The sequence below is a fragment of the Muscardinus avellanarius genome (assembly GCF_963383645.1).
Source record: "Muscardinus avellanarius genome assembly, chromosome: 3".
Classification (NCBI taxonomy): domain Eukaryota; kingdom Metazoa; phylum Chordata; class Mammalia; order Rodentia; family Gliridae; genus Muscardinus; species Muscardinus avellanarius.
The window spans coordinates 146,921,432-146,933,653 of NC_137788.1; the positions used below are offsets into that span (position 1 = coordinate 146,921,432).

The window sequence follows — 12,222 nt, forward strand, 5'->3', positions numbered from 1 at the left end:
CATGATTTAGGTCGAGAAGGATTCTGAATAATATGAACTAAAGATACTTAGCCTAAAATGTATTGTCCCCTGTAATACAGTGTAACATGTAATTAATATACATAAAGTGTTTATTGGATATCTTTCGTAATCTCTTTATATGGTAAGTATAGCCCAAGCATAGAAACTTAATATAATAACATTTTGGTTCCTATCCTTTCTGACTCATTAAAATTATATATGTGCATACATGCATATTTGAAACCAGAGGCATTTCACCCCTGTACTGCAGCCCCAGCCCCACTTTGTTTTCTACTTTGAAATGGGTTCTCACTAAGTTGGCTTGGACCCCTTTCTGACTTTGTTGTAACTGGTATTGTTGTTCCCTTCTTCCTGAAATATTTTGTCATTTTGATTTGTTAATATTTTTTGTGTGGTACTGGGGATTGAGCCCAAGGGCGCTGTACCCCTGAGCTACGCCTCTAGCCCTATTTTTATTTTGAAATAGAGTCTCAGTAAATTGAGGAGGATTTCACTAAGTTGCTGAGGCTGGCCATGAACCTAATACCCTCCTCGCTCAACCTCACAAGTACTGGGATTACGAGCATGTGTACCATGCCCTGTTTTTATTTTTTTCTTGGTGCTAGGGATCAAACCCAGAGCCATCCTACCTCTGAGCCACACCCCCAGCCCTATTTTATTTTTTATTTGGAAACAGGGCCTTACTAAGTTGCAGAGGCTAGCCATGAACCTGTGATCCTCCGTTTTCAGCCTCAAATACTGAGTCTACAGGTGTGCACCACCATGCCCGGCTATATTGTTGTTTTTTTTTTTTTTTTTTTGCGGGTCTGGGGATGGAACCCAGAGGCATTTGACCTCCGAGCTATACCCTCTGCCCTATTTTCTACTCTTTATCTTGAAACAGGATCTCACTAAATTGCGGAGGGCCTCACTAAGTAGCTAAGGCTGTCCACAAACCGCGATTCCCTGGTTTCAGCCTTCCAAATGCTGGGATTACAAGCGTGTGCCACCACGCCCAGCTATATTGTATTTTTTAATTATTATTTTAAATCTGCCCAACTAGTCTGTTGTTGTTGTTGTTTCTCCTCCTCCTCCTCCTCCTCCTCCTCCTCCTCCTCCTCCTCCTCCTCCTCCTTCTTCCTCTTCTCCCTTCTCCTCCTCCTCCTCCTCCTCCTCCTCCTCCTCCTCCTTCTTCTTCTTCTTCTTCTTCTTCTTCCTCCTCTTCCTCCTCCTCCTCCTCCTCCTCCTCCTCCTCCTCCTCCTCCTCTTCTTCTTCTTCTTCTTTTCTCTCTCTCTCTCTCTCTCTGTCTCTCTCTCTGTCTCTCTCTCTGTCTCTCTGTCTCTCCTTTTTTTTTTTCTGTACTGGGGATTGAACCTGGGGGTGTTTTACCACTGAACTACACCTCCAGCCATTTTTATTTTGAAACAAGGTCGTATTAAGTGGCTGAAGGCTTTCCTAAATTATTGAGGCTGCCTGGAATTTGTGAACCTCCTGTCTCATCCTTCCAAGTACTGAGATTACAGGTGTGCACCACCACACCCAGCTAGATTCATTTATTCTGAAGAGTTTTGATGTAAAAACACAATATTGTCAATAAGTTGTTTAACATTTCTCCTGGGATAGCTTTCTATCTTGTAGAATTTTTCATATCTAAAACTAAATCTACCTTTTCCTCAAAGAAATTCCTGCTTTTCTGTAATAAATGTTACCATGCCTTCATTCTCACAGTCATCTAGGCTCCAAATTTTGTTTAGATTTTGGACTCCCAATTTTTTCATACCCAAACCCTTCGCTTATTTGAAATATTTTGTTTATTTTACTATTACAACAGCCTCCCATCCTGCCTCACCGAGCTCCAATCTCCTCATTATTTACTATATCCTATGTCCTGTCTCTAGAAGTCTTCCCGTCTATTTTTATCCTCGACGCCAAAGCTTCTGTATGTCCTACTTAGCAAGTTCAAACTTGTCTGACTTTTAAGGTCCTCATAAAAATCTGATTCCATTCTACCTTCCTAACCTAATTTTTTGTTACTTTGTAAAATTACACACACACACACACACACACACACACACACACACACACACACCTCCCTACTCTCTCATAAACATGGTTATTCTTGCTTTATTCTTGCCATTTCTCTTGTTTGGAAAACCTTTTTGTCTTTTGTGATTCACTCATTTCTTCAGCCTAGGACTTCACATTTCTTCTGTTGTAGGTCTGTACTGCTATCTCAATTCTTCTAATCAAGTCATTATTCAATCTTTCACTTTCCCTGTCCACTTTCCCCTTTATTTCTCTACATCACAGCTTGAGCTATATGGTACCATATTACTGTGAGAATAGATCTTGAAATTCAAGGCTATTCCAAGTCTAAACATATTCCATTGCTATCCTACCTTATTAACTTATTAAATATAGGACTCCTTCAGGTGGCCTGACCCTGGGTTTGGCATTGAAGATAGAGCAGTGAATTACTTGGACCATGTCTCCTGCCTTCATATGGCTTATAGTCTGTTGGAGTAGCCATACAGAGAATACAAGTGACTGGTTGATTGTGCTAAGTGCTGCCAAGGGGAAATGTACCTTTCTTCGACATTCCCACATTTGTTCTCTATTCTGGTCACTTCAGTTTTTTTTCTTCCCACTTCCCCAAAGCACAGTATAGTGCTTGTTGTTGAGTTATTAATCTAGACATGGTAGGTAGTAATTAGGAAGATTGTGGTCCTATAAAACCTCATACACTTGCCATTGATTTAAACTAGACTAGAATTTGGGTTGCATTTGTCCATGGCTTGGTCTGAAATAAGTAAATCCTCTTTATATGCCTAATGAAATTCAGTGGGTTGACCAAATAGGAATATTTAGATAGTAGTACTTTTGATTCTAGGTCATGGCATTTTATTTCATGGAGTACTTATGAAATGTTTGCTTATCCTAATGAAGGTACTCGCTGAATGTGAACACTATTTTCTAACCGTCCATAGTTTTATTTGTATCATTGATGATTGGTGAAGGATCAAATGAAACCAGTGGTAGATAACTTACTCTACCTTTGTTTCTTCCTAGATTTTTTATCCAGAAACAACAGATATCTATGATCGAAAGAATATGCCACGATGTATCTACTGTATCCATGCACTCAGGTAACCTGGTCTTTTTGGTAAAATAAGCAGTTTAGAAATATCACCTCAACTGAGTGTGTAAAAACGGTTTTCATTAGCTTTGGGAATTTTGAATAAGATAGAATGCTCTTATTCTCACAGAATGGTTGAGAAACAGCTGTGTTTTTCTAGGGAGTGGAGAGAAGGAATTTATTTATTCCCATAATAACAGTTTTGTTGTAAAAATATGGTGTAATCACATATTATATTTATTTATTTTTTTAGTACAAGCAATTGAACCAAAGGACATTCTTCTTCCAGGCCACACACCCAGCCCTTTTTATTTTTATATTTTTCTGTTTTGTTTTGGGTTATGGGGAATGGAACTCAGGAGCATTCTACCTCCGAGCTATACCCCCATCCCTATTTTTTATTCTTTTTTTTTTTTTTTCCCCCACAGAGTCACTGAGTTGTAAAGGGCCTTAGTAGCTGAGGCTGTCCGCGAACCACGATCCTCCTCTGGTCTCAGCCTCCCGAATACTGGGATTACAAGCGTGTGCCACCACGCCTGGCTAGGTTCTTGTTATTTATTTATTCACTAAGTATTATTCACTATTTATTTGTGTGGGGGGGGCTGGGGGGGGCTTTGGGAACTGAACCCAGGGGCATTCTAGCTCTAAGCTACATCCCCAGTCCTGTTTCTTTTTTCTTTTTTCTTTTTTTCTTTTTTTTTCTGGAGTCAAGTCACTTTATTGAAGGGCTTAGAGGCTTAGAGGTAGGGAAGAGGGACTGAGAAAGCGCTGAAGTGCAAGTGAGTTCTGTTGTCATCAGCAGGCCCGGATCTGCTGTCTCCGAAGAGTCCCCAGTTCTGTTTCATTTTTATTTGGAAAAAGGGTCTTGTGAGGTTGATGAGAGTCTCACTACTTGCTGAGACTGTCCTTGAACTTGCAATCCTCCTGTCTTAGCCTCCCAAGTACTGGGATTATGGGCAGGTACCACTATACTTGGCACTAAGTTTTTATACCAAAACAAATATGATCATAGGAACTGAAATAAAGTATTATTTTTTTCACATTTTCATGGTAAATTTGGAAGTTTACTTAATTTCAAGTCCCTAGTAGTTAGAATCAACATGTATTAAAGTGGAAAGAAGAAGTGATATACCTGGAGGGAGCGTGGGATGGAAAAAGAGTAGATGCTTATAGTATACTAGAGTAGTATAGATTAATAGTATGTACTATTTCACCAAATTTACTTGATGGACATAGGACTAAAGGAGAAGATAGTAGAAGTGAATGAGGCGTGAATATGAGATTTGTTTGTTTAGGCTACTCTTTTTATATAGCATATTATATATGTGCTTAAAAATATTAATTGCATGGATATTACATGTATAATATTGATCTAAAGGCGTCTATTGTTGCTGGGCAGAGTGATACATATCTGTAATCACAGCTACTCTGGAGGTTGAGCTACTCAGGCAGGACTCTCACAAGTTCGGGGCCAGCCTGAGCAATGTAGTGAGATTCTGTCTCAAACTTAAAAAAAGATTGAAAGCTTGACATGGTGGTGCACGCTTGTAATCGTAGTACTTGGGAGGCTGAGACAGAAGAATCCCAGGTTTGCTGTAAGCCTCAGCTACTTAGTGAGGCCCTCCACAACTTAGTGAGACCTTATTTCAAAATAAAAAATAAAAAGTAGGGCTGGGGGTGTAGCTCAGAGGTAGAAAGCCCCTGGGTTCAATCCCTAGTTTGGGGGGGGGGGAGATTGAAAAAGGGCTACGGATGTGGCTCAGTGGTAAAGTACCCTGGTTCAGTCCCCCAGTATTGAAGATAGAACAAAACAAAACAAACCTATGGTCCTCAGTTTTTCTTTCCTTTCCTTTTTTCCTGGTGCTGGAGATTGAACCCAGGTCCTCCTGTATGCTAAGCACATGCTCTCCCACCAAACAATACCCCCAGCCCCCAGCCCTGTCTCCCTTTCTTTCTTTCTCTTTTTGGATGGTACTGGGGATAGAACCCAGGAGTGTTTACCTCTGAGCTATACCCCCGGCCCTATTTTTATTTTTTTATTTTGAAATAGTGTCTCACTAAGTTGCTGAGGACCTTGAATTTATGATTCTCCTGTCTTAGCCTCCCAAGTACGAGATTATAGTTGTCTGCCATCACATCTGGCCCTGTCTCCATTTTTTTTTTTCAAGTCTGGGGATGGAACCCAGGGGGTATTCGACCTCTGAGCTACACCCCCTGTCCTATTTTGTATTCTTTATTTTGAAACAGGGTTTCACTAAGTTACGGAGGGCCTCACTAAGCAGTAGCTGAGGCTGTCCTTGAACCGCGATCCTCCAGTCAGCCTCTCGAATGCTGTGATTAGCAAGTGAGTGCCACCATGCTCGACTTTGTCCCCATTTCTTGATCAAACATTTGCTGTTATCACTGGAGTCAGTGTAAAGCACACATGAATGAATATTGCTGAAAACCAGTGGGTCTCCTTGGTTGAGAATTAGCAATTTCATATGTTCATGCAGGAACCAAAATTAGATTCATTCTGAGCCTTGTTGTTGGCTCTGTTCTATGGGATCTGTGTTGATAACCTTTATTTTGGACTATTTAAATTCTAAATAGAACCATGTATGGTGGTACACGCTTGTAATCCCTAGGTTCCATCCCCAGTACCACACAAAACAAAAACAAAAAACAACTTAAAATCCTTGCTTGGCCTCTAGGTACTGGAATTACAGTGATGTGCAACTGCACATGGCTATATAGGTCCTTTTTTTTTTTTTTTTTTTTGGTACTGGGATTGGACCTAGAGGCATTCTACCTCCAAGCTATGCCACCAGCTCGATTTTTTTGTTTCTTTATTTGGAAACAGGGTCTTACTAGGTTTCTGAGAGCCTCACTACATTGCTAAGGCTGCCTTTGATCCTGAGATCCTCCTGTCTCAGCCTCTCAATACTGGGGTTAGAAGTGTGTGCCATTATGCCCAGCTCTATAGCTCTATTTTGAATGTTTTACCCTAAAGAAAAGCACTTAATCTCATATATACACACACACACACATATATACATGTACATTCACATACATACATACATACATGTATATATGATTTATGTTTGCACTTCTCTAAAAATAGGTTTAGCTGTTATGGATGTGTAAACTCTGTGTTTTCAAAACACCTAGTGTGTTTTAGATTCAGTGTTTGAGTTTATTATATACAAATTACTTTTTTTTTGCGGTACTGGGGATGGAACTCAGGGACATTCTATCTCAGGGCTATACCCTCGGCCGTATTTTTTATTATTTATTTTGGTCTTACTGAGTTGCAAAGGGCCTCACTAAGTAGCTGAGGCTGTCCTCAAACCATGATCCTTCTATCTCAGCTTCTCAAATTACAAGTGTGCACCACCTTGCCAGCTTCTCTTTTCCCTTCCCTCCTCCTCCTCCTCCTCCTTTTCTTTCCTTCCTTCCTTCCTTCCTTCCTTCCTTCCTTCCTTCCTTCTTTCTTTCTTTCTTTCTTTCTTTCTTTCTTTCTTTCTTTCTTTCTTTCTTTCTTTCTTTCTTTCTTTCTTTCTTTCTTTCTTTCTTTCTTTCTTTCTTTCTTTCTTTCTTTGTGGTACAGGGGTTCCTGGAAGCCCTTCTACCTCCGGGCTACATTCCCAGACCTATTTTTACTTTTTTTTTTTTTTTGGAAACAGGGTCTCCTAAGCCAACGCGTGCGGCTGGCTGGCTTGGAACCTGTGCGATCCTCCTGTCTCTGCCTCCCAAGTGCAGGGATTACAAGCGTGCACCACCACACCCGGCTTTTTTTTTTTCTTTTCTTTTCTTTTCTTTTCTTTTTTTTTTTTTTTTTTTCAGTACTTGGGATTGAACCCAGGGGCTTTCTACCTCTGAGCTATACCCCCAGCCCTATTTTTTATTCTTTATTTTTAAAATTTTATTTATTTTTTTATTTTTTAGGTGGTACTGGGGCTCCTGGAAGCCCTTCTACCTCTGGGCTACACTCCTAGACCTATTTTATACTTTTTAAAATTTGGAAACAGGGTCTCTTAAAGCCAGTGTGGCAGCTTCTAACCTGCACGATCCTCCTGTCTCCGCCTCCCAAGCACGGGAATTACAAGTGTGTGCCACCACACCCGGCTTTATTCTTTATTTTGGAACAGGGTCTCACTAAGTTGCGGAGGGCCTCACTAAGTAGCTGTGGCTGGCTGTGAACCTGAAATCCTCCTGACTCAGCCTCCCAAGTACTGGAATTACAAGTGTGTGCCACTACACCGGGATGTATAATGTAAGTTCTGATTGGTTCTGTGAATGCAGTATTCATGATACATATTTGTATCTAGATGATACTGAGGTTTATAGATTTGCAAAATCTGTGTACTTTTGTACTTTCTAGGCTTTGCTACTGATGTATCTTTTGTTTTCTCCCTTATTGTTAGTTTGTCAGTGTCTTGTCTGTATTGATTTTGATCTGCTTGAGCTTTACAATCCACTTAACACATATCTCCAGAAATTTACATTTGAGATATTAACATTTATTAATATATGCTAAGTTCTCTGCAGACATTGGTGAGAATTTTTTATTTTTTGTTTCTTGTTTTTTGTGGTACTGGGGATGGAACCCAGGGTCATTCTACCTCCGAGCTACACCCTTAGCCCTATATTCTTTATTTGGAAACAGGGTCTCAATGAGTTGCAAAGGGCCTCACTAGTAGAAGTTGCAAAGGGCCTCACTAAGTAGCTGAGGCTCTCGGAGAACTGTGATCCGCCTGTCTCAGCCTCCCCAGTGCTGGGATTACAAGCATGTGCACCATGTCTGGCGTGAGTGAGAATTTTATTGTTCCTGTCATCATGGAGCTTAGAGTCTAGTAGATTTTTTTCTTCTGTAATTTAACAAGTAAAGATACAGCAGGTGTGGTGGGCATGCCTGTAATCTCAGTACTTAGGAGACTGAGACAGGGAGATCGCAGGTTCAAGGACAGCCTCGGAAACCTAATGAGCTCCTCAGCAAGTTAGTGAAACCCTGTTTTAAAATAAAAAATAAAAAAAGGCTGGGAGTCTAGCTCAGAGGTAGAATGCCTGTGGGCTTAATCCCGAGTACCAAAACAAAACAAACAAACAAAAGACAAAACCTTGAATTATCTGGATTAAATTTTTACATCACCAATAGTAATTCAGTTTAAATAAGATTTGCTATCTGAATCATTTCATGAGACTTTTTACAATGTCTTGTTCCCTAAAATTGTTGGTCACAGGAAGGCAAAGCAAAGAGACCTCATCAATTATACTGACATTAATATTAACCCCTACTTATATATTACATTAGAACTAGGACTGGAATTTGTATCTGCTGCTTTTCTTGTGCTCTTTGCATTCCCTTTGTGACTTTTCAGGATAGTATTGTTATGGGAAACTAAAAAACAAAACAAAAATGAAAAAGCCCTTTGAAGTGTAGCATATTATCACTGCCCGTAGGGCTCTCCTAGGAGTCTTTGCTCAGAATGTTTCTGTTCTTAATGCTGATTTTCTCCTTTAATCTAAGAGCTGCACTTGGCACAGCTGAAAGGCCTGACTCTTTTGTGTATTATGTCTTCTAGTTTGTACCTGTTTAAACTAGGCCTGGCTCCTCAGATTCAAGACCTATATGGAAAGGTTGACTTCACAGGTAAGAAGTTGCACACTTGGCAAGAAATGTTGGATTTATGTGGAAATATTCTAGAAAGTCAACCGTACCAATGTTAATACTCAGGCAAGAGTGATGAAAGTAATAGAAATAACTAACTTGCCCCTATTAATGTGATGGAAAGAACATTGAACTTAGAATTTCAGACTGTTCTCTCATTTATGATGTGGGCATGACTAGTAAATCTGTTTTCTTATATGTAAACTGAGAATAATATTAATATGTAATATAAAACATAATTATATTTATATCTAACATTAATGTTCATGTGTAATTTAAAAAACAAAAGCTTCATAAATGTACCCTTTCCAGCAAATACCTGTTATGGGCAAAGTAAGGGCAAGAGTAGGAAGTAGAATCCACGCATGGTGGCACCCACCTGCAATCCCACTACTTGGGGGGCTGAGACAGAAGAAGTGCAGGTTTTAGGTCAGCCTCATCTACTTAGTGACACCCTATTTCAAAATAAAAATGTCAGGGGGTGTAACTCTGAAGTAGAATATCCCTAGATTCAATTCCCAGCAACACATATGCATAATACAGTTTCATAATTTTAAAGTGAAGCTTCTTTGGGCGGGTGTTTCTATATATTTTTTTTTAATGAGAAATTAAAGCCAGGGGTATTATACCTCTGAAGTATACCCCAGCCCTTTTTTATTTTTTATTTTGAAATAGGGTGTCACGAAGTTGCTGAGGCTGGTCTCAAACTTGTGATCCTTCTGTCTCAGCCTCCTAAGTATTGGAATTACAGGTGTGCATCACTGTACTTGGCTAGTATTAGTCTGTTTTTATTTCTGTAACAAAGTACTTACAGCTCAGTAACTATATTAAAAAAAAAAAAAAGAGGCTTAGCTGGGCGTGGTGGCACACGCTTGTAATCCCAGCATTCGGGAGGCTGAGACTGGAGGACCGTAGTTCCCAGACAGCCTCAACTACATAGTGAAGCCCTCTGCAACTTAGTGAGACCCTGTTTCAAAATAAAGAATAAAAAATAGGGCAGGGGGTGTAGCTTGGAGGTTGAATCCCCCTGGGTTCCATCTCCAGACCCACGGGGGGGAAAAAAAAAGGCTTATTTAGTTTATAGTTTGAACCAGGTAGCCTCATTGGTTTGGCTTTTGGCTGATGGCATCATAGCCTCACTCTTTCTATGACAACTTTTTGTCAGAACTAACTCAAGGTCCCACCTGGACTCCCTTAATTTTGACTGAGAGCAGCTTTATGAGTGACCTACCTACCGGCATCCCATGAGACCTCACCTCTTAAAGGTCCCACCACCTCTCACATCACTGCGCTGAGGACCAAGCCCCCAATGTATGAACCCTTGGGGACAAACCATATCCAGAACCATTGTACCCTGTGGGTTTGCTGTAGTCAGGTGCTTGAAGGAAAGCCTGGGGAGAAGGCATTGGATAATACTGGTTAGACCGAAGGCAGGTTCAGCTCTTTCAAACTGGTGACTACTTTGTAGGCCTGGAAGTTTAAAAATTGGTACTAAAGGTTTTTTTGTTTTTGTTTTTTTTAATTTGTGGTACTGGGGATGGAACCAGGGCCCTTCTATCTCCGAGATACACCTCCAGACCTATTTTTTTTTAATTTTATTTGAAAACAGGGTCTCACTAAGTTGCTGAGAGCCTCACTAAGCTGCTGAGGCTGACTTTGAACTTGTGATCCTCCTGTCTCATCCTCCCAAGTATTGGAATTACAAGTGTGTGCCACCAATTGCTTTGCAGTACTAAAGCTTTTATCTGTGATAACCCCCCCCCCAAGAAGTTGTTCACCAGATGTGGAGCCAAACCTTACATGTTGTTTTCTTTATTATTTGGTTTTTCTGTCTTAGAAATGAAATTGTTAAATAGCAGCTAGTGACTTGGACTGTAAAGCTAAGATAACTATGATTCACTTTATCAAGCTCCCTTTAAGGCTTCTATTCATAAATTTATTGTAGGAGATGCCATAAGTAGCAGTTTGTTTGTTTGTTTTTTTGGTGGTACTGGAGTTCCTGGAAGCCCTTCTACCTCCGGGCTATACTCCCAGACCTATTTTTACATTTTTATTTGGAAACAGGGTCTCCTAAGCCAGCGCGTGTGGCTGACTTTGAACCTGCGCGATCCTCCTGTCTCTGCCTCCCAAGCGCGGGGATTACAAGCGTGCGCCACCACGCCCGGCCATAAGTAGCAGTTTTGAAAAACTTTCCCATAGGGACTTCTCTTTATGTTTGATGCCCTTGATAGTACTTGTTAAATGACAGTTACTGTGTTAAGTGCTTTCATATATTATTTCATTGAATTCCATTAAAACCCAGAGAAGTAGATATTTTGTCCCATTTTATAAGTTGAGGAAACTATTTCTTTCTCTTAGTTATGAAAAGACTTAACTTTCCTGACAGGTCTTTATTCTTTTTCTGTAGAAGAAGAAATTAACAACATGAAGATTGAGCTTGAGAAGTATGGGATCCAGATGCCTGCCTTCAGCAAGATTGGGGGCATCCTGGCTAACGAACTCTCAGTGGATGAAGCCGCATGTAAGGAGAGAGAGAATTTTGGGGTTCAAATGGGAATGTTACAGCTTGCGGTAATTAATACTCTGGTATTGATCCTAAACATTAGGGATTTTGTGAGCAAATTTAAGCACGTAAAATGTAATTTGTTCTAGCTATTTGGAAATTAATTATTAACTTTGGTTAAGGTAAAAGCATTTAGAAAATGAGTGCCTTTTGATTTCTTTTTTTTTTTTTTTAACTGTATCTACTAGATCATCATTAAGGGTGGACATTTTCCATTGCAAATATTCCTTGCAAGGGTCTCTTATGAGTATTTCCCTATGCAACTGCACATTCAACATGGATCATAATCATATCTGTGGCTTGTGCATTATAAGAAAGAAAGTAGTTTTGTAGGATCCAAGAAACCATTCCTCTAGCCCTAATTGTTACTTATTTGTCTATGTGAAGGAGCCTTTCTCTATAATAGGGGTTGCAGTGGTGTGTGTGTGTGTGTGTGTGTGTGTGTGTGTGTGTGTGTGTACACGCGCGCGCGCTTGTGTGTATTTTAGTGTGTATCCTGTAGTAATCTTGGTCTTCTATGCTTTGAATTTTTTTTAGTACATGCTGCTGTTATTGCTATTAATGAAGCTATTGATCGCAGAATTCCAGCCGACACATTTGCAGCTTTGAAAAATCCCAATGCCATGCTTATAAATCTTGAAGAGTTGCTGACTTCCACTTACCAGGATGTACTTTACCAGGCCAAGCAGGATAAAATGACAAATGCTAAAAACAGGGTAATCATGGAAAATCTAATTAATTTATATTATTGTATTGTTTGATATGATTCTACTTTAAAAATCAAGTATAATTTATATACAATAAAATTTGTCTTTTTTTCCCCTCAGAGTACTGCGAAATGAACCCAGGGGCATTCTACCTCTGAGCGACAC

At 39.9% G+C, this 12,222-nt stretch overlaps 1 protein-coding gene across 1 annotated transcript in view; it reads left to right on the forward strand.

The window, feature by feature from the left end:
• IQGAP1 (IQ motif containing GTPase activating protein 1) overlaps window positions 1-12,222 on the forward strand; it is a gene marked incomplete at both ends in the record, with an annotated part of 127,793 nt that overhangs the window by 43,157 nt on the left and 72,414 nt on the right. The window contains 4 exons of the mRNA XM_080691744.1: window positions 3,071-3,147; window positions 8,702-8,769; window positions 11,195-11,308; window positions 11,888-12,066. Of these exons, the coding sequence (XP_080547870.1) occupies window positions 3,071-3,147; window positions 8,702-8,769; window positions 11,195-11,308; window positions 11,888-12,066 (438 nt within the window). The remainder of the gene's footprint in view (window positions 1-3,070; window positions 3,148-8,701; window positions 8,770-11,194; window positions 11,309-11,887; window positions 12,067-12,222) is intronic.